The 22,885-nt window shown below is 43.2% G+C and overlaps 1 protein-coding gene across 3 annotated transcripts in view; it reads right to left on the bottom strand.

The window, feature by feature from the left end:
• The window catches only part of ZNF253 (zinc finger protein 253), an 85,557-nt gene that overhangs the window by 25,432 nt on the left and 37,240 nt on the right, over nucleotides 1-22,885 (bottom strand). Inside the window, exon 1 of one of the 3 annotated variants that reach the window (XM_030820305.1) lies at nucleotides 2,676-2,829. The exons of the other annotated variants lie outside the window; for them this stretch is intronic. Within the exon in view, the coding sequence (XP_030676165.1) occupies nucleotides 2,676-2,678 (3 nt within the window). The 5' untranslated portion in view covers nucleotides 2,679-2,829. Of the gene's footprint in view, nucleotides 1-2,675; nucleotides 2,830-22,885 lie in introns of those variants that run through there. 3 annotated transcript variants of the gene reach the window in all.

Genomic DNA, 22,885 nt, shown 5'->3' on the forward strand with positions numbered 1-22,885 from the left:
CCCCTTTTTTGGAACTTTTAAAACAGTTTTTGAACTCTTGGACATCAGAATTTTGCACACTCTATGCACTTGAAAAAATGCTTATGGGGGAAAAAGCAGAAGAGAGAAAGATGTTATAAAAAAAATTCATGAGTGCACAAGACCAATGCAACAGAATAAAGAGCCCAGAAATAATGCCACCCTCCTACCATCATCAGATTTTTGGCAAAGCTGTTAAGAGAAATGTGGGAAGAATTCTCCATTTAATAAATGTTGCTGGAATAACTAGCTAGCACTATGTAGAAGACTGAAAGTGGACCCCTTCATTACACAATATACAAAATCAACTCAAGATTAATTAAAGACTTAAATGAAAAACTGAAAATTGTGAGAAACCTTGCAAGATAACCTAGGAAATACCATTCTAGACATAGAAACTGGCAAAGACTTCACGATGAAGCTACCAAAAGCAATTGCAACAAAGGCAAAAATTGACAAGGGACCTATTTAAACTAAAGAGCTTCTTCACAGCAAAGGAAACTATTAACAGAGTAAACAGACAACTTACAGAATAAAAAAAATTTGCAAACTTTGCCTCTGACAAAAGTCTAATATCCAGAATTTATTAAGAACTTAAACAAGTTTACAAGAAAAAAAAATCTCATTAAAAATTAGGCCAAAAAAACATGAACAGATGCTTTTCAAAAGAACATATACATGTGGCTAGCAAGCATATGGAAAAAAATGCTCACTGCTAATCATTAGAGAAATTAAGAGAAACCACAACGAGATAACACATCACACCAGTCAGAATTGCTATTTTTAAAAAGTCAAAAAATAACAGATGCTGGCAAGGTTGCAGAGAAAAGGGAATGCTTATACTCTACCTCATAATTGGGTATATACCCAAAGAAATATAAATTATTGTATTATAAAGATACATTCGTATGTATGTTCATTGCAGCACTATTCACAATAGCGAAGACATGGACAGGCCCTATCAGTGGTAGACTGGATAAAGAAAATATGGTATGGTCAGATGCGGTGGCTCATGCCTGTAATCCCAGCACTTTGGGAGGCTAAGCAGGTGGATTGCCTGAGCTTAGAAGTTTAAGATCAACCTGGGCAACATGGCAAAATCCTGTCTCCACAGAAAATACAAAGAGAAAAATTGGCCAGGCGTGGTAACACCAGCGTGTAGATCCAGCTACTTGAAAGGATGAGGTAGGAGAGAATTGCTTGAGCCAGGGAGGTTGAGGCTAAATAAGGCCATATCACTCTACAGCACTCTAGCCTGGGCAATAAGTGACACTCTGTATCCAAAAATAAAATAAAATAAATAAAAGATTTCGTAAAAACAAAATATGGTACATAAACATTATGGAATACTCTCTGGCCATTTAAAAATAAATGATCATGTCCTTTGCAATAACATCAATAAAGCTGTAGACCATTATTTCAGAAAACTAATGCAGAAACAGAAAACCAGACATTCGCCATCACACCCAGCTAATTTTTGTAGTTTTAGTAGAGATGGGGTTTCCCCATTTTGGCCAGGCGGGTCTTCAACTCCTGACCTCACGTGATCCACCCACCTCGACCTCCTCAAGTGCTGTGATTACAGGCGTGAGCCACCGCGCCCGGCTCCGTAAATTTATAATAGGAGAAAAGAGAAACTGTGAACCCTGGCAGATATAATAGATTCCTCTTCAAAGGCCTAACTTTCTTGTTCCTTGTTCTTAGGACCAACTTTTTTGTACCTCTTTGCAATCCAAACCGCCAGTTCCAATCTGCGACCCGAACCTCTTCCTTATTTGGAAAGTAGCCAATCGGGTCAGCCTAGATTGTGAGGTCAGACCCCGGCCAATGGGGGAAGGACACAGAGACAATAACGGCGTTTACGGTTAAAAATCCCTTTCAAACTGGGAGGCCGAGGCGGGCGGATCAACTGAGTTCGGGAGTTTAAAACCAGCCTGACCAACATGGTGAAACCGCATCTCTACTAAAAATACACAATCAGCCGGGCGTGGTGACGCATGCCTGTAACCCCAGCTACTCGGGAGGCTGAGGCAGGAGAATCGCTTGAACCCGGGAGACGGAGATTGCAGTGAGCCGAGATCGCGCCATTGCACTTTAGCCTGGGCAACAAGAGCAAAACTCTGCCTCAAAAAAACAAACAAAAAAAAACACCTTCCTTTCTTCGGTGTGCTCTTGCGATCTGGACGGACGCGAGCAGCACCCTTCTTCAGAAGTAAATGTGCCTTCCTGTGAACTTTTCTAAGTGCTGGGTAGTTTTTTGTTTTGTGTTGTTTTGCGGCACCAAGCGCTTGTTTCTAACAACCCCACGGACCAAAGCTCTTCCCATTCATGAACCCGCACCCCGAGTCAGGATTCTTCCCTGACGACCCTCCCGTGGTCCTTGCACGATCTGGGAGAGACGCGGTGCTGCGGGTGCAGAGCTGCTGAAAGAGGGCTCCAGGCCAGGGCACAGTCACTGTGCCGGGCCCCGGATGTCACCGCAGCCGCCATCTTATGGCTGAAGGGGACTGAGGCCGAGCTGGGCAGGGAGAACTCCGGCGGCAGATTGCGGAGCTGACTGTGAGGAGGCAGAGTCCCGCCAGAGCCCTGCCAGAGCCACTTCCCACCGGTTCCAGCCAGCCTCTCCCCTCTCCCGGGATGTTGGACCTGGCACTCACCATTTCTAGGCTTCCAGGGGTCCCGGGGTTTAGCTGTGGCTCTCCCAATACTTGCAGGTTACACGGCCACAGAGGATGGGCCTCTATAAGCACAGGACACAGAACACAGAGGATAAACCTGGAGCTCCGGCTGCCGCGAGAAACAAAGGCCCCCAGAAACCGTGCGGTTCGCTCCAGCTGCGTGCCTGATTGGATGGTTTCCAGCCCAGCGTCCCTGATTGGATAATGCTTAAGGCCCCGCCTCCCCAGTCGCTGAGTGACAGATGTGATCAGATACTGGGCTGAGTGAAGAAACAGTGACAACCTGGGCTGCAGCCTTTTCTTTCTTTCTTTCTTTTTTCCTCCACCCCGAGACGGAGTTTCGTTCTTGTTACCCAGGCTAGAGTGCAATGGCACGATGTTGGCTCACCGCAACCTCCACCTCCCAGGTTCAAGCGATTCTCCTGCCTCAGCCTCCCATGTAGCTGGGATTACAGGCATGCGCCACCACGCCCGGCTAATTTTTTGTACTTTTAGTAGAGACAGGGTTTCTCCATGTTGGTCAGGCTGGTCTCGAGCTCCCGATCTCAGGTGATCCGCCCGCCTCGGCCTCCCAAAGTGCTGGGATTACAAGCGTGAGCCACCACGCCTGGCCTAAGCTGCAGCCTTTTCAAACAGGGCTTCCTCCCTGAGCTGAGCATCCTATCCCAGAGCATGGGAAAGTTCTACCTCGTATTCTCTCTCTTTTTGAATGTATTCAAAAGGTGAACAGAAGTACTTTGCTGTCATATTAATAATACATGAAATGTTTGTTCAAGAGAAAATCAACTTTTACTTTGTTAATCGTGTATTATCAATACTAAAGCTAATTTTAATAAGACCTTGTAAAGCCAAGTGCGGTGGCTCAGGCCTGTAATCCCAGTACTTTGGGAGGCTGAGGCAAGCAGATCACTGGGTCAGGAGATCGAGACCATCCTGACTAACACGGTCAAACCCTGTCTCTACTAAAAATACAAAAAATTTGCCGGGTGTGGTGGCATGCACCTGTGGTCTCAGCTATTCAGGAGGCCGAGGCAGGAGAATGGCTTGAACCCAGGAGGCAGAGGTTGTGGTGAGCCGAGATCGCACCACTGCACTCAAGCCTGGGTGACAAAGTGAGACTGCGTCTCCAAAAACGAATAAATAAATAAATAAATAAAACCTTGTAAATAAACAAAATTTGTCATTTTTTACCTCTCAAGATTTACATATATAATTTGTAATCTCCTGTAATTTTTTTAACTGTATTTTATTTATATCTACATTCTTTTTATTTTTTCAGTTTGAAACAACCTTTAAGTAATTTCAAACTGTTGTAGGAGATAGAAAGAAATCATTTAGGGACAGGTGCGTTGGCTCACGCCTGTAATCCCAGCACTTTGGGAAGCCAAGGTGGGTGGACTACTTGAGATCAGGAGTTAAAGGCCAGCCTGGCCAACACGGTGAAACCCCATCTCTATTAAAAATACAAAAAATTAGCCGGGCGTGCTGGTGCACACCTGTAGTCCCAGCTACTCCAGAGGCTGGGGCAGGAGAATCACTTGAACCCAGAAGGTGGAGGTTGTGTAAGGCCCAAGGGGTTCACCTTGCCCTTTGCCTAGACAGAGATGATTCGTCAAGACAGGGGAATTTGTGGAGGAAAAGTTAAATATTAAATTGAACTCAGTTGAACGTGGACACAAACAATGGTCACCAAGTCCCGGAACAAGTTGTGTGAGCCTTCTGAGTTGTTCATTCAGAGCTGTTTCAGTGATATCTCTATTTCAATCTATTTCTATACATTAGCTATTGAAAAACAATAGACAATCACAAAAACAAGTTGACCTTTTTGTGTTCCTTGTGCCCAGTTGCGGAAGGCCCTCGTGACTGGGCCTCCTGCCAAACAACTCATTACACAAAACCTAGGATACCAGACTGCATCAAAGCTTCATGAGACCTCTCCTCATCTGGAATGGAGGGAAATAGTCCATTTTATCAAAGGCTAAGGCTAAAATACTAGAATTTGAAACCCCTACCACTAAAAAGGAGGCTCAGAAATTTATTGGCTTGTTTGGATTCTGGAGACATCATATTCCCCACTTGGGTAACATTTTACAACCTCTGCATGCAGTCACTAGAAAACGCTATGACTTTCACTGGGGAGAGAAGGAGAGTGTGGCTTTTGAACAAGCTAAACAAGTGGTGCAGCTGGCCTTGGATCTATGGTCCATATGGGATGGGCCAGTAGAACTGCAAGTAACTGTCCTAGATCAACCTGCTAATTGGAACATTAGACAGAAACAAGATGGAAAGAGGTACATTTCAGGTTTTGGACCCAGAAACTGTCATAGGCCAGCAAAGCTTATAGCTCTTTCTAGAAGCAATTGTCAGCTTGCTATAGCGCTTTGCTGGAAACAGAATTCCTCTGCTTCAACCACGATGTCTTTATGAGGCCTGAAATTCCTATTATGACTTGGGTCATGAGTTCCCCCAAAACTCACCAGATGGAGCATGACAAGGGGGAGAACTGGGATATGGGAAGTCCTTGAGTTTCCAGCGCTGGGATCCAGAGTCAGACACCACACTCCCCAGGCTGTGGAGGATTCACCACGAGACCAGGAAGCAAAAGCCTGGGCTTCAAAGTCGGCCACTCGTCCACGCACAGACGAGGAGAGGTCTCATGAAACTTCGGCACCGTCTGGGACCCCAGCTCTTTTATTTGGCATAAGGCCCAGTCACGAGGTCCCTTAGCGACTGGGCTCAAGGAACACAAAAAGTTCAACTTGTTTTTGTGATTGTCTATTGTTTTTCAATAAGTGAAGTATAGGAATAGAAAGAAATAGAGATTTCTCCAAAACAGCACTGGATGAATGCATCAAAGGTCTCACACAACCTCTTCCTGGACTTGGTGATCACTGTTTGTGTCCACGTTCAATTGAGTTCAAGTTTAATATTTAACTTTTCCTCCACAAATTCCCCTGTCTTGATGAATCGGCTCTGTCTAGGCAAAGGGCAAGGTGAACCCCTTGGGCCTTACACAACCTCTGCCTTCTGGGTTCAAGCGATTCTTCTGTCTCGGCCTCTGTAGTAGCTGGGACTACAGGTGTGCACCAGCATGCCCGGCTAAATTTTTGTATTTTTAGTAGAGATGGAGTTTCACCATGTTGGCCAGGCTGGCCTTTAACTCCTGACCTCAAGTAGTCTGCCCACCTTGGCCTCTCAAAGTGCTGGGATTACAGGTGTGAGCCACCGTGCCTGTCCCTAAATGATTTCTTTCTATCTCCTATAGCAGTTTGAAATTACTTAAAGGTTGTTTCAAATTGAAAAAATAAAAAGAATGTAGATATAAATAAAATATAAATAGTTTAAAAATTACAAGAGATTACAAAATATATATGCAAATCTCGAGAGGTCAAAAATGACAAATTTGATTTATTTATAAGGTTTTATTAAAATTAGCTTTAGTATTGATAATACACTATTACCAAAGTAAAAGTTGATTTTCTCTTGAACAAAAATTGTATGTATTATTAATATAACAGCAAAATACTTCCGTTCACCTTTCGAATACATTCAAAAAGAGAGAGAGTAAAAAAGAGAATTTTCCCATGCTCTGGGGTGGGCCTGGCTCAGCTCAGGGAGAAAGCCCTGCCTGAAAAAGATGCAGCTTAGGCTGTGACTCTTTCATACTCAGCCCAGCATCTTATCACATCTTCTTTCACTAGGGCCTGAGGGGGCGAGGCCTTAAGCATCATCCAATCAGGGAGGCTGGGCTCGAAACCGTCCAATCAGACAGACACCCAGCTGGAGCGAACGGGTCGACTTCCGAGTTTGGCGGGGCCTTTGTCTCTCGCTGCACCTGAACCTCCCAGTCTTATCTTCACTACTCTGTGTCCTCTGCTGCTAGAGGCCCAGCCCTGTGACCTGACGGTTTTGGGAGATCCACAGCTAAGACGCCAGGTCCTCCTGGAAGCCTGGAAATGGTGAGAGTGCCGTCCGACATCCCGAGAGTAGGGGAAGGGCTGGTTGGAACCGGTGGGAAGTGGCTGTGGTGGGACTCAGGCCTCCCCGCAGTCAGTTCCACAATCTGCGCCCCAAGTTCTCCTTGCCTAGCTCGGCCTCAGTCCCCTTCAGCCGTAAGATGGCGGCTGCGCTGACACCTGGGCCCCCGGGCGTCCTGTCTCTTCCCCTCGCAGTGACTGTGCCCTGGCCTGGAGCCCTCTCCGGGCAGCTGTGCACCCACAACGCCACGTGTCTCCCGGATCGTGCAGGGACCACGGGAGGGTCCTCAGGGGAGAATCCTGACACAGGATGCAGGTTCATGAATGGGAAGAGCTTTGGTGCGTGGTCTTCACAGTTTCCCTTTTCTCCTATTAAGAACGTACGGGCCCTTGCGCGTTGGCTCACGCCTGGAATCCTAGCACTGGGAGGCCGAGGCAGGCGGATCACTTGAGGTCAGGAGTTGAAGACGAGCCTGGTCAAAATGAGGAAACCCCATCTCTACTAAAAATACAAAAATTAGCTGGGTGTGATGGCGAATGTCTGTAGTCCCAGCTACTCGGGAGGCAGAGGTGACAGAATCGCTTGAACCCAGGAGGCGGAGGTTGCAGGGGCTGGTATCTTACCACTGCACTCCAGCCTGGGCGACAGAGCAAAACTCTGTCTAAAAAAAAAAAAATTACGAGTCACCGCAAAAATATCAAACGTTTAATCAAAGAGTGATTCAAGAATTGTAGAGCACCCAGCTATAGTTTGTAGTCTGTGGTCCATGGTAGGGGCTTGAAGGAAAGACATTTATAAGGTGCATGATGAAGAAAACCATATTCAGTAGTTGGTTAGGTATAGTTACGTAGGTGGAAATGTCCTGGTTATGTATTCAGAGCTTAATTGGCAGTTTATAGTTGTTTAACCTTGAATTTTATTTCCCTTAATGTAGTAATTTAACAAAAAGTGCAATTAATTATTTTCACACCTCACAGGGGACTGATTTTCCCTGGCATTTTTCACATGTGTCCCAAGCAGGGCCTCGAGTTGTACCCCATGTACCTCAATTAATCATTCTTTAAAAAGCATGGCATAACACTATTGAAAAGATTTGTTTTCCGTTTGTAAATATTTCCCAGGAGAAGAAAGCACAGAATAATCCCCTGACACTGTATTGTAAAAAATATTTGTGTCTTTTTCTTTTTTCTTTTTTTTTTTTTTTTTTTGTTTTGCTTTTTGAGATGGAGTTTTCGCTCTGTTGCCAGACTGGAGTGAGGTCCTGCAGTTGCGCAGTCGGGCGATCTGGGCTCACTGCAACCTCCGCCTCCCAGGTTCAAGCAATTATCCTGCTTCAGCCTCCTGAGTAGCTGGGACTACAGTCACATGCCACCATGCCCAGCTAGAGAAGTTTCACTATGTTGGCCAGGATGGTCTCGATCTCTTGACCTTGTGATCCGCCCGCCTCCGCGTTCCAAAGTGCTGGGATTACAGGTGTGAGCCACCACGCCTGGCTCCTCTTTTTCTTTTATTTTTCCAGAGAACTTACCGGAATGTTTTTGGGCCAAGATTACCCTTTGGAAACTTTGTAGGATGACGTGTCCTCAGCTATCCTTCAGTTTTTTTCTGGTCCTGGGTTTTAGTACTTTCTGGGAATAAACCAAGATACCCACCATGGCTATGGCTATGTGTCTAGTGACTATTATCTCTTGGGTCATTTTCTCCCATAGGACCACCTGAAGTATGGAGTGTAGACTTTCAAGGGAGCAGGTGGCAGCCTTGGGGCTGAAAGGCATCTTCTGGTGCACTTTTTTTTTTTTTGAAAAGCTAAATCCTTGAGACCTGAAGATTTTCTTCACCCAACCTAGCTTCCATTTCTTGGAGACACATTGCTAGTCAGTCAATCAGATGCTGGTATTGAGGGGAAAACAAATAATTTCTGTCTTCTGGATTATCTTGTGGGAGGGGCAGAAAAATAGTGAAAACAATAGTGAAAAAACACTCCAAAAGAAAAAAAACTGACCCCAGTGAGATGGCGTAAATAACTTACAAAGTAAAATGCACCTGGGGCACTCACTGGGGCATAGTGCAGTGTCTCCTGGAAGGGTGGTTATTGCACATGTAAGTGAACAGGATGGGGTGGGTGATTGGATCTGTACCTTGAAAAGATTTGTTTACTTATTTTGACCTCAATTTTTTTTTTAGGCAGTCTCCCTCTGTTGCACAGGCTGGAATGCAGTGGCTTGATCTCAGCTCACTGCAACCTCCACCTCCTGGGTTCAAGTGATTCTCCTGCCTCAGCCTCCCGTGCAGCTGGGATTACAAGCATGCACCACCAAGCCTGGGTAAGGTTTTGTATTTTCAGTAGAGATGGGGTCTCACCATGTTGGCCAGCTTGATCTTGACCTCAGGTGATCCACCTGCCTCACTCTTCCAAAGTACTGGGATTACAAGCATGAGCCATAAACACTGTATTCTTTTTTTTTTTTTTTTTTTTTGAGACGGAGTCTTGCTCTATCGCCCAGGCTGGAGTGCAGTGGTGCAGTCTCGGCTCACTGCAAGCTCCATCTCCCAGGTTCACGCCATTCTCCTGCCTCAGCCTCTCCGAGTAGCTGAGACTACAGGCGCCCGCCACCACGCCCGGCTACTTTTTTGTATTTTTAGTAGAGATGGGGTTTCACTGTGGTCTCGATCTCCTGACCTCGTGATCCGCCCGCCTCGGCCTCCCAAAGTGCTGGGATTACAAGCGTGAGCCACCGCTCCCGGCCGTCCATAAACACTGTATTCTACAATCCTATGAATATTAAGCCACACTACTTTGAATTAATCGCTTAAATGGTTATTTTATTTATACTTTTGAAATATAAAGTGTTTTAACTGAAGTATAGTTGCAATTTTTTTTCTTTCGAGACGGAATCTTGCTCTTTCAGCCAGGCTGGAGTGTGGTGGCTTGATCTTGGCTCACTGCAATCTCTGCCTCCTGGGTTCAAGCGATTCTTCTGCTTCAGCCTCCCGGGTAGCTGGGATGACAGGCACGCTGCACCACGCCAAGGTAATTTTTTTTGTCTTTTTAGTAGAGACGGGGTTTCACCATATTTGCCAGGTTGGTGTTGAACTCCTGACCTGGTGATCCACATGCTTCAGCCTAACAGAGTGCTGGGACTACAGTGTGAGACACTGCACCTAACTGTAGTTGCACATTTTTTTTTTTGAAATGGAGTTTCGCTCTTGTTGCCCAGGCTGGAGTGCAATGGTGCAATCTCGGCTCACTGCAGCCTCCGCCTCCAAGGTTCAAGGGATTCTCCTGCCTCAACCTCCTGAGTAGCTGGGATTGCAGGCATGTGCCACACCTGGCCTAGCTAATTTTGTATTTTTAGTAGAGACAGGGTTTCTCTATGTTGGTCAGGCTGGTCTCAAACTCACGACCTCCGGTGATCCACATGCCTCAGCCTCCCAAAGTGCTGGGATTACAGACGTGAGCCACCATGCCCAGCTATGTAGTTGCAATTTTTAAAAATACTGCATACATTATGACCAGTTCATTAAAATTATTCATACTTAGATCTTTATATCTAATATCCAAAGAAAATTTACTCCCAAGTTTTTACAGTAGATATTAGTGTGACATGTTTATTACTTTATGCAATAGGGAAAATTGTGAGTAAACACAATTTGTGTATCTTTTATTTTACTAAATTGAAATGCTGTTATTACAGGAGAGAGGTGATGTGGCCACCCAAAAACCATAATAGCTCTGCAGTTAACTATGTTGCCAGTTCTAATATATTCCACTATATGAACACAGTCAGATTCTATTTCTTCATCAAAAAGTGTGTTGAAAGTTGTCAGATGTATTTCAATATAGAACCCCAATTTAATGGCTAGGAGATGAGAGACCAGCAAAGATGGAAAAAAAAGCTATAAAATTCTTCTGAAAAACTGCATTTTTTTTTTTTTGAGACGGAGCCTCGCTCTTTCACCCAGGCCGGACTGCAGTGGCTCTATCTCGGCTCACTGCAAGCTACGCCTCCCGGGTTCATGCCATTCTGCTGCCTCAGCCTCCTGAGTAGCTGGGACTACAGGTGCCCACCACGGCGCCCGGCTAATTTTTTGTATTTTTAGTAGAGACAGGGTTTCACCATGTGAGCCAGGATGGTCTCAATCTCCTGACCTCGTGATCCGCCCACCTTGGCCTCCCAAAGTGCTGGGATTACAGGTGTGAGCCACCGCACCTGGAAGCATTTTTTTTTCATAAAGCTCATGTTTCTCATGCTGAGAGTAGCTGTGCACTTTGGGTGTTTTGAGAGAAATTGTTTTTAGGGGAATATTTTCTGGCTGATAAATCTTATATCTAATATGAGCTTTTTCTTTCTTTTTTTTTTTTTTTTTTTTTTTTGAGATTTTGAAATGGAGTCTTGCTCTGTCACCCAGGCTGGAGTGCAATGGCACGATCTTGGCTCACTGCAACCTCTGCCTCCTGGGTTCAAGCGATTCTCCTGCCTCAGCCTCCCGAGTAGCTGGGATTACAGGCGTGTGCCACCACTCCCAGCTAATTTTGTATTTTTAGTAAAGACGGAGTTTCACCATGTTGGTCAGGCTGGTCTCGAACTCCTGACCTTGTGATCCGCCCACCTCGGCCTCCCAAAGTGCTGGGATTACATAATATGAGCTTTTCCTTAAGATCTTTTGAACTTTTTTCTCTCAAAATAATCTGGCTCAGATGGAGATCTGTTTTTCTCTCCAGTGCTTTGGGTGTCTGTTTCAAAAGCCCTATTCATATCCGATGGTGTCTAAATGAGGTGGGCTTTCATAGCGAGAACTTTTAGAGTTATTTCTATCTGGACTCATGCTGGAAATTCAGCAGTATTTTTTCCATGTCCCTACTATACGTAGAAACTGGGGCTGAAACACTAATCACATTCCCATGATTGTGAAGGTGCAATTCTACCCATGAGGCTTGCAGGCTCTCCTCCTGCAGCTCAGGCCTCACTCTCTGATGTGACACTAGAGTGCTGCTGTGGCAAATGGGGTTCACATAAAATATGAGCTGTGCTCCAGGCTGTGCCTCAGTGGCAGATGTTATAGGTCAAGAGAGGACACTAGGCCGGGCGTGGTGGCTTACGCCTGTAATCCCAGCACTTTGGGAGGCCAAGATGGGCAGATCACGAGGTCAGGAGATTGAGACCATCCTGGCTAATATGGTGAAAACGTGTCTCTACTAAAAATACAAAAAATTAGCCAGGCCAGGCATGGTGGCAGGCGCCTGTAGTCCCAGCTACTCGGGAGGCTGAGGCAGGAGAATGGCGTGAACCCGGGAGGCAGAGCTTGCAGTGAGCCGAGATTGTGCCACTGCACTCCAGCCTGGGCGACAGAGCGAGACTCCGTCTCAAAAAAAAAAAAAAAAGGCCACTAGCAACCAGGAGAAAGCAAGCAGGAATGCTGTAACCCAATGCCAGGGAGTACAGAGCCACTGCTCTAAAATGTAAATAGCCAAAAAGATAGAACCCTATTCAACCATTTTTGTAGCAGAATGAAAGCCTACCTTTAGAAGGCACCTGGATTCAAGCTACTAAACTACTTCCTGTTATGAAGATGTGAAAAGTTTGTCATTGAATATAAGCAACTAGCATACACAGATGGCCTCTTCAATCTCCAAGTGAATTTAGGATGAACTATGTATGACATGGTACTGTAAGTTCTTCTACTTGTGAACTAATTATGGTGACCATCTTTCTGTCTTTGCGATCCCTTAAGCAGACTGATGATGATCCATGTCACATTTAAGTTCAGTTGTGTAATGAAACCATTTTCTTTCTGTTCTATTATTGTGGAGTTTCTCTGGGGTGGAGAAAATTTTTCTTTTAATTATTGTTTCCAAACACTGTCTAGAATTACCAGACATGATATAAACACATAAGGTGCCAACCAGAATTTACTCTAGAGGGGACTTTCCCTCTCAGGCTTCCAGTCAACTCACACTTGTGCAGCAAAGTGCATGCTGTTCCCTAAATATGCAGGCAGAATTGTGTCTCAGCCTATTTGGTATCTATAGTCCTCTACAGTCACTTCTAGAGAGGCTAGACCACATTTCTACAGACTTCACAGGGGAGCAATCAACCATTTTACCTCTATCAATGACTTGTATCTTCAGGCCTGAAACTGATACAAAAACTATGTAGCCCAGAAACCCAATCAAAGTAACATGTGCATTAGTAGACATAGAGACATGAGAATCTCCACGTTCCCCTTTCTCCTCTTGCTAAAGTGCTCACAAATATTCAGGTAACATCTGCTGCTACTCCAGCCCTTCAGACCCTAAATCTGCAGCTCCAAATTTTGAATTTAGGTCTTGAGATTTGGGAAATAAAAAACTTTAATCTAAAAAATGCAAGTCCTTTGGTTACCAAACTCAGAGACATGAAAATGAAAATGCAGTTATTTCTCCCTCCTTTGAACTATGTATTCATCTCTTGAAACTGTTCATGATTGCCACAAGTAGCTATAAATTAAACTAATAATGACACATTGGACATTATATCCCATACGCTAAACCATAACTATATATATCTAATCAATAATAAATGCTATTTCTGTAAATACATAAAAATTTCTGACAAACAACTTTGTGTCTACCATCTGTTCTTCTCTCGTTGTCTTTACAAATCGTCTTGTAACTGATGCCAATCAAAGTGTAGATTCCAGACAACTTGAATCTTTGCTCCCAGATTATCCTTAAGCTTGACCCAAATAAACTGTCTACTTATATTCATGTTGTGTCAGCTTTTTTTCTTTCATGTAGACTCATCATTTAGAATGTGCTAGAGCAGCCTCTATGAGGGGATCTCCTCGGATTGTACTCCACTTGCTGTAACACCAAAGGATGCAGAGCCAGGTGGATCCTACCTAGAATCTGCAGATAAGGTCTGGCCTCTGCCTGGGATTTACTAAAAAGGGCCGGACTTTAGATTGTGAATGTGCGGAAAACTAACAAAAGGCATTTTGTGCCTTGTGAGATGTCAGCATAGACAACTTACAGCTCCCATTTGGGAAGGTGGCTCTGTGAGATTTTTCACATCTTGTTCATTGACCTGCTACAGTTATGTGAGAGGCTCCAGGAGGAACTAGAATCTGATGGAAGAATCTATAAGTGTAAATAAGCATCTTAGGAGTGAGAGAACAAGGCCACAAAGTATACAGAGCCATGACCACAACTATATTGACCTGTAAAATGTGATACTGGAGTAGAGTATTTTTGTTCTTTCTTCTACCCAACAGGTAGCAAAGCAGAACAGGTGATCCAGGTTCTGGAGCTCCACCAGCGCATTTCCATTTTCTATTCAGAAACAGCCTGAGTCTGCAGCCTGGCTTATCATTGGGCCATCAGCCCAATGATATCTAATAATCTCATAATAACCTAGGTGTGTGTCTTTGAGGCATTTGAGGATGTCCAGAACAGAATTGTGTCAGGCTGACAAAAATGGTTAATTCTGCTTCTGTCTCAGTGTTAGAGAAATGAGTCATATGTGTTTGTTCATCCCCTCATACAAGAGGTGTCTTTGGTTGGTACCCAGATAAGAGTTTATCCAGTTTCCTGGTACTTGGATGATAAAGAAGGAGGAGATCTGGAGACCCAAATAGATAAACTAGTTGCTTCCATTTCATATGGCCATTAAAAAAAAAACCATGAAGTAGTCATGGTTCCTACAACCCAGAAACTTTTAGTCTAGACTAGCAACTGGATAAATAATTGAAGTGTGCATCATATGGTTGGTACAATAAATAGATGTGTCCATAATCTTAAGCTTTATTTGGGCCACTTTCTTTATATTGTTGTGATTTCTGACATCTACACATGAGGGATATTTATGAACAGAAGAATTGTTATTCTAATTACTTTTTAATTTTTGAGATGAAGTCTCACTCTGTCACCCATTCTGGAGTGCAGTGGCACAATCTCGACTCACCGCAAGCTCTGCCATTCAGATTCAAGCGATACTCCTGTCTCAGCCTCCCGAGTAGCTGGGATTACAGATGCCTGCCACCACGCCCAGCTAATTTTTGTATTTTTAGTAGAGACGGGGTTTCACCATGTTGCCCAGGATGGGCTTCATCTCTTGACTTTGTGATCCACCTGCCTTGGCCTCCCAAAGTGCTGAAATTACAGGTGTGAGCCACAGGGCCCGACCCATGTTTTTCTTTAAATACAGAATTATTGAGACATTGCTGCCTTCTGTTTTCTCTGTAAACTTTAAAGAGCCAGCAAAGAATATAAAACTTTAGGATGGACATGCATTGTCCTTATTTGTACCAGAAATATTAGGTTGTGACACGAGTGCTGAGTGTAAGGAACCCTGTGCTGTGCCTGCTTCTCTAACTAATGCTAACAATGAGCCCAGGGGGAGCACCATCAGCATTGACAGGGGACTTGTTTAAAACACTCATTCATGGACCCTTTTCAATCCTCCAGAATCACATTACATAAGGTGGGGCCAAAATTACCAAGTGATTTATAAGCTGGTTAAAGCTTGAGAGGCAATGCTTAGCTTAGTGGTTATCAGCCCAGGCTGCTCATGAGGATCACATGGCCAATTTGCAGAAATGTCTTGTGCCCTCCCCACAGCTTCTGTTTATTGTTGTGGGTGGAAGCATCCATGTTGTTTTAATGAAGGGCCTCATGTGACTCTAAGGTAAGGCCAGAATCAGGTATGATTGCTTCAAAATACATTCATAAGAGTTAAGTTCCACCTTTGCACTAAAGGGTGGTCACAGGGCCTGTTCTTTTTGAGTTTAGTAGGGACAGGTCAGTGTGGTGCATATTTCCATATTTCCATTACTGTAGCAGAAATTGCTGGTGTCTGTGGCAAGGGAGGGCACCTCAGGACAGGAAAGGAGAAACTTATATTTTTAACTTCATGGAGCAGCTCATTGTTCCTGAATCTCTTCTGTTTTAAAGGACAGAAAAGAATGAAATTTTTCTGTCTTTTTCTGCCATTTGATGTCATGCTAGCAGGTAAACATGTGGTACTGACACCTTTAAAGGCATATTCTCCATATGCAGGTGCAATTTGTCTGGAGAATCTCATCTGAGAAGGAATTCCATAGAAGCAGGAGAAAGAAAAAAATGGCTTTTCTTCAGGTAAACATGTGTCAGATGAAGAGCTTTGTCCACTCTCCCTCCTGGACTGCCACGTGTTTAGTACTTAACAAAACTTTACTTCTCTACTTGTGTTTTTCTCCCTAATGAGTTAGGTTTAACTACATCTTAAAATTCTTATGATAGTCAAGGGTCTCTGAAAAATATTTCTTTCCTATATCCCAGAGCCTTCTCTACATTCTCTACATCATAGCTTCTTATATGTCATGCAGAATTATCAGCAAGGATTTATGATCTGCAGTATTAAAAATGCTCCCTTTGTGGCTGTTGAACATGGAAAGATGTGGATACTCAAGATTTCTATTGGGGAAAACTGTGGTCCTTAGTAAAGATGGAGAACATGTAATGTTGAGGTTCCAACAGTGTGTTCCATTAGCTCTATGCAGAACAGGATTAACAAAATGCTTATTTAGGCCTGGCGCGGTGGCTCACACCTATATTCCCAGCACTTTGAAAGGCCAAGGTGGGTGGATCACAAGGTCAGGAGTTCAAGACCAGCCTTGCCAAGATGAAGAAACCCCGTCTCTATTAAAAATACAAAAATTATCCGAGTGTGGTGGCAGGCGTATGTAATCCCAGCTACTTGGGAGGCTGAGGCAGAGAATTTCTTGAACCTGGGAGGCGGAGGTTGCAGTAAGCGGACATCGTGCCACTGTACTCCAGCCTGGGTGACAGAGTGAGACTCCATCTCAAAAAAAAAAAAAAACAAACAACTTATTAAAACAGGATGGCATTTATTACCCAGAAAATTCTGAAATAAATAATTAGGAGATACCTGTTTTCTAGGGTGCTAAATGAAGCCTACTTAAAATCACAGAACATAGGAGTTATCTCTATTTTGAAGTTTGCATAAAACATGTTTCTTTATGGTTAAATTCAGACTATAATTTACTTTTTTGGGGAGGAATATTTCAACAGCGATGCTGTGTTCTTTTGTGTGCATTAGTACATCATAAAAATTTGTCCTAGTGCAGTTAATGGTTAATGATTCACTTGGTGAAATAGCTCTCTGATGGATTTTTTTCACTATAGAGTTAATTATTTTTCTCTTGATATTAAGTATCTTTATGCAGCTGATGTGCATAAAGCATCACACTTAATCTGGTGGCTGTCCTTTTTTCTTATTTTTTTCTACATATTTCTCTTTGGAAAATGAAGGCTCCTATCTTTGTTTACAGGCTAGAAAAACTGGGAAAAACACAGGCTGTTCCACTTACTGCATGTATGACAAAATATTCTTCTTGGGTCAAAATATTGGCATTACTGGTGAGCTTGTTAGAAATTCAAAAAAATTGGCCTGGCCCGGTGTCTCATGCCTGTAATCCCAGCACTTTGGGAGGCCGAGGTGGGCAGATCATCCGAGGTCAGGAGTTCGAGACCAGCCTGGCCAAAATAGAGAAAACCCCATCTCTACTGAAAATACAAAATTATCCAGGTGTGGTGGTGCATGCCTATAATCTCAGCTACTTAGAAGGCTGAGGCAGGAGAATCGCTTGAACCGGGGAGGGGAGGTTGCAGTGAGCTGAGACCACATCACTGCACTTCAGCCTGGGCAACTAGATTGAAACTCCATCTCAAAACAAAACAAAATTTGAGATGTGCCTTCTAACTCAACATGTCTTTTCCATCTGAAAAATGTTCACAACTCATTCTGTATGATGAAAATATAGCACTCAAAAATGCACGTTCATGTTTATGGCCCTAATTTTATACTTTATTATATGGAAAAATAGATGAACTGATGTTGTGGATCTATTTTCTCAGAGTGAGAGAATACATTAGAGAATATTTCTGTGTTGAAAATTATTTTACTGGATAATTTTAGTCAGTTCTATAAGTCAGAACCAGTTCTCCTTACTCTCTCATTTCACCTTAAGTCAAATTAAAAATTCTGCCTATGGCCACTTGGTGAAAATGTGTGTGTGTGTGTTTTTCAGGGACCACTGCAATTTAGAGATGTGGTCATAGAATTCTCTCTGGAGGAGTGGCATTGCCGGGACACTGCACAGCAGAATTTTTATATGGATGTGATGTTAGAGAACTACAGAAACCTGGTCTTCTTTGATGAGGATAACTTGAATACATAATTCATTCTCTCTTTTTTGTAGAATGTTTTTAGTAATTTATTCTTTGCATAAAAGAGTTTCAGGGCCGGGTGTGGTGGCTCACACCTGTAATCCCAACACTTTTGAGAAGCAAAGGCAGGTGGATCACGAGATCAGGAGTTCAAGACCAACCTGGCCAAGATGATAAAACCGTGTCTCTACTAAAAATAAAAAAACTAACCATGCGTGGTGGCAGGCACTTGTAATCCCAGCTACTCAAAAAGCTGAGGCAAAGAATTGCTTGAACCCAGGAGGTGGAGGTTGCAGTGATCCGAGATCGTGCCACTGCACTCCAGCCTGGGCAACAGAGCAAAACTCCATCTCAAAAAAAAAAAAAAAAAAAGAGTTTCAGATCCTCTTTTTTTAGAAAATTTTCAGAATTTGGTCATTTAGAAAATAGTTTTTTCAAGAGGTTTTATCTTAATCTAAACTTTCCACAGTCCTGAGATGAGCTGTATTCTTCACTCTAAATTAGTGGTAATTCCAGAAATTTAGTGACATAAAATATTGTTGCCCCCACCTGAAAATCTCATTGCCACCACCAATTTTTGATGCAGTAGTACCAGGTAGCAAAATTAAGAAATCTACAAATTGAAAGTATTTTCTAAATATTTAGAAATTTCTGTTATAACTTAGTATTTTGGTATTAATTTACTAGAATATTTTATCGCATCCTCTCTGCTGAGCACAGTACTAGCTTGTAATTGGAGAATATGAGGAAGATTCTTGTTATTTATTTTTAATAAAACAGGTATTGTTGTCTCTAAGCCAGACCTGATCACCTGTCTGGAGGAAGGAAAAACACCTTTCACTGTGAAGAAACATGAGATGATTGCCAAACCCCCAGGTAGGTGCGAGTGAAAATGAATACAACAGACAACACACATAAGAGGTCCCAAGGTCAAAGAGAAAGCCAGTCCTTAAAATGTGAGTTGGGGCCGGGCGCGGTGGCTCACGCTTGTAATCCCAGCACTTTGGGAGGCCAAGGCGGGCAGATCACGAGGTCAGGAGATCGAGACCACGGTGAAACCCCGTCTCTACTAAAAATACAAAAAATTAGCCGGGCGTGGTGGCGGGCGCCTGTAATCCCAGCTACTCGGAGAGGCTGAGGCAGGAGAATGGCGTGAACCCGGGAGGCGGAGCTTGCAGTGAGCCAAGATTGCACCACTGCATTCCAGCCTGGGAGACAGAACGAGACTCCGTCTCAAAAAAAAAAAAAAAAAAAAAAATGTGATTTGAGAAGCTGTGCTCCAAAGGAAATAGTTCCTAGGCAGTTTTTCTTTTTTCTTTTCTTAAATTTTGCTCTCACACAGGGCATCTTCTTATTTTTTTTGAGACCGAGTCTCGCTCTGTCGCCAAGGCTGGAGTGCAGTGGCGCAATCTCTGCTCACTGCAACCTCCACCTCCCGGGTTCAAGCAATTCTCCTGCCTCAGCCTCCCGAGTAGCTGGGAGTACAGAAGCCCGCCCCATGCCCTGCTAATTTTTGTAGTTTTAGTAGAGATGGGGTTTCATCATATTGGCCAGGCTGGTCTCCAGCTCCAAAACATGTGATCCGCCCGCCTTGGCCTCCCAAAGTGCTGGGATTACAGGCGTGAGCCACCGTGCCCGACTATGCTTTTTCTTTTTTAAGACAGAGTTTCACTCTTGTTGCCCAGGCAGGAGTGCAATGGTACGATCTCAGATCACTGCAACCTCCCTTTCCTGGGTTCAAGTGATTCTCCTGCCTCAGCCTTCCGAGTAGCTGGGATTACAGGCCTGTGCCCCCATGCCCAGCTAATTTTGTGTTTTTATTAGAGAAGGGGTTTCTCCATGTTGGTCAGGCTGGCCTGGGACTCCTGACCTCAGGCAATCTGCCCGCCTTGGCCTCCCAAAGTGCTGGGATTACAGGCATGCGCCACTGCGCCCAGCCCTGTCTTACACTTTTAAATTCTCTTAAGGATTCTTTTCTTTAGGTGAGCTTCAAGTTTACACTGAAAGTCAAAGTCCTCTTAATGGCATATAAAAGACGGCACTGGCTTATTATTCATTGTTTTTGGGACACACAAGTATCTGCATGATTTCGAGAACTAAAACTATTTTTTAAGTTGTCTTTTTGCATTGGGACTGAAATGTGTGAGAGTAGTAGATCCCGTTGCATTTTTTTTGTACATTTTTCTGCACAGTCCATTCTGTTTTTATTACTATATAGTCTTGAAATATAGTTTGAAATTGTAAGTATGATATCCTGCTTCGTTCTTTTACCTTAAGTTTGCTTTGGCTATTCAAAGTTTATTTTAGTTTCATGTAAATTTTAGAATTGTATTTTCCATTACTGTGAAAAAAATACCACTGCAATTTTTATAGGAAGTTTAATGAATCTATAAATCACTTTGGATAACATAGCACTTTAACAATACTTATTCTTTCAATTAATACACATAAAATAATTTAAAATTTATTGTGATCTCTAATTTTTTCGTTTTTTTTATTGTAAGGATTTTTTTACCTCCTTAATTTTTTCTCACAAATTTATTATTTAATGCTATAGTAAATAAGATTTTTTTTCCTTTTTTTTTTTTCTTTTGACATGATGTCTTGCACTATTGCTGTCTTCAACCTCCACCTCCAGGGTTCAAGCAATTCTCTTGCCTCAGCCTCCCGACTAGCTGAGACTGCAGGTGCCTGCCACCACACCCAGCTAATTTTTGTATTTTTAGTAGAGACAGGGTTTCAGCATGTTGGCCAGGCTGATCTCAAACTCCTGACCTCAGATGATCCACCCTCCTCGGCCTCCCAAAGTGCTGGAATTGCAGGCATGAGCCACTCTGCCCAGCCTCTTCTTCTATTTTACCAGATAGTTTAAGTGTATGAAACCATACATATACTTTTATGTTAATTTTGTATTTGGCTAATTTACTGAGTGTATTTATTAGTTTAGACAAGTTTTAATATACTGTTTATGCTTTTTCAAATATAAAGTTGTATGGGCTGGGTGCAGTGGCTCATGCCTGTAATCCCAGCACTTTGGGAGGCCGAGGTGGGTGGATCACCTGAGGTCGGGAGTTCAAGGCCAGCCTGGCCAACATGGAGAAACCCCCATCTCTACTAAAAATACAAAAATTAGCTGGGCATGGTGGCGCATGCCTGTAATCCCAGCTACTCGAGAGGCTGAGGCCAGACAATCGCTTAATCCCGGTAGGCAGAGGTAGTGGTGAGTTGAGATCGTGCCATTTCACTCCAGCCTGGGCTACAAGAGCAAAACTCCATCTCAAAAAAAAAAAAAAAAAAAAAAAAAAAAATATATATATATATATATATATTATGATCTACAAACAGCAACTTTTACTTATTTTTCTTGAATTTAAATGCATTTTTTTATTTCTCTAATTCTTCTGCCACATACTTCCCGTGATACATTAAAATAGAGCCATTGACAATGGGCAAAATCTAGTTTTGTCTTGGTGTCTGAATTTGATGGAGTAAACACTCCTTCAAGTTTTCATAAATTGATTTCAGAAGGTAAAGTTGTTCTTTCATTGGGCCGTTAGGGTGATGAGATGCCTTCTGAATTTGCAGTGAAGAGGGGTTGTAGCTTGGTCAGAAGGCTGCTGGGCCTGCACTAGGGTCCACCTTTAGTTGGCTTGTTACAGGGGCTTGGGTAGTTGTAATTCCCATTTTATTTTTGGACAGACTGCATATCCTTTAGGACTTTGCTCTGTAGGGCAGACACTAGGGCAGGTTTTTGCAGTCAGGTCTGCATACGGTGGGCCTTGTATCAGGATGTGGGTAAGTATGGCTTTCACTGAGTACCAGAGATCATTTCCTCAGGTAACTGTGTGGATTTCTACGTAGGCAGAACTGGCCATAAACTGTGGCTGAGGTAACTGAAGCTGAGTCATTGAACTGCTTTGGGGACCCCAGTAAAGGCCAAGACCTGTAGGCCCTGTAGTTTCCCACCTGAATGAGGGCCTGCCTTCTGAATAGAACTCTTCTCAGCCTTAAGCTTTAACAGTGTTTCAGAACTCCCTCCCTGGATCTCAAATCTTACAGGCACTTATTTTGGAGATGTCACCTTGCTACATAACCCAGGCTGGTCTCGAAATCCCGGCCTGAAGCAGTTCTCCAACCTTAATGTACCATGTAGCTGTCATTACAGGTGTGAACTATAATGCCTGGTTCTCGAATAAAGTCTTTTTTTCTCTCTCTCCGAGATGGAGTCTCGCTCTGCCACCCAGGCTGGAGTGCAGTGGGGCAATCTCAGCTCACTGCAACCTCCACCTTCTGGGTTCAAGCAGTTCTCCTGCCTCAGCCTTCTGCGTAGCTAGGATTATAGGTATGCATCACCACAACCGGCTAATTTTTTTGTATTTTATTAGAAATGGGTCTTCACCATGTTGGCTGGGCTGGTCTCAAACTCCTGACCTCGTGATCTTCCAGCCTTGACCCTCCAAATTTCTGGGATTAAAGGCATCAGCCACCCCGGCTGGCCAATATAGGCATTTTTGTCAGAAATAGCTGACTTTTTTTTGCCGTGATGGGATATGAAAATAGGGCACTTTTAATCTTTTCATCTTACTGATGTCATTCTCCCTAAATATTTTTACTTTCCATTTTCTATTTCAAATTTGTAATTTTAGATTCAGATATTTAGGACAATATCCTAGAATTTGTAGGATATGCCTGCAGTAAATTATATAATTAGGAGGCACTCCACACTTACCAAAATAGTTACTTATATATTTAAGTTTGCTGCAAGCAAAAAGGAATTATAGGATTTTCATCTACCTTCTTCAGCCTGTGTCTAAATAATACCATAGTTTATTTCCTAATATTTGTTTCGCATATCAGAGGGTCTAACCCTATTCTGCCAAATACATATATATATATATATACACATGTATGTATCTATGTATTTTCTGTATTTAACAATGTAAGGCTATTCTTTGCTTCTGAAGTTGGATTACAGCAGTTTCATTCTGTGTAAGAATAGCAT

The sequence above is a fragment of the Nomascus leucogenys genome, chromosome 10 (genome assembly GCF_006542625.1).
Source record: "Nomascus leucogenys isolate Asia chromosome 10, Asia_NLE_v1, whole genome shotgun sequence".
Taxonomy (NCBI): domain Eukaryota; kingdom Metazoa; phylum Chordata; class Mammalia; order Primates; family Hylobatidae; genus Nomascus; species Nomascus leucogenys.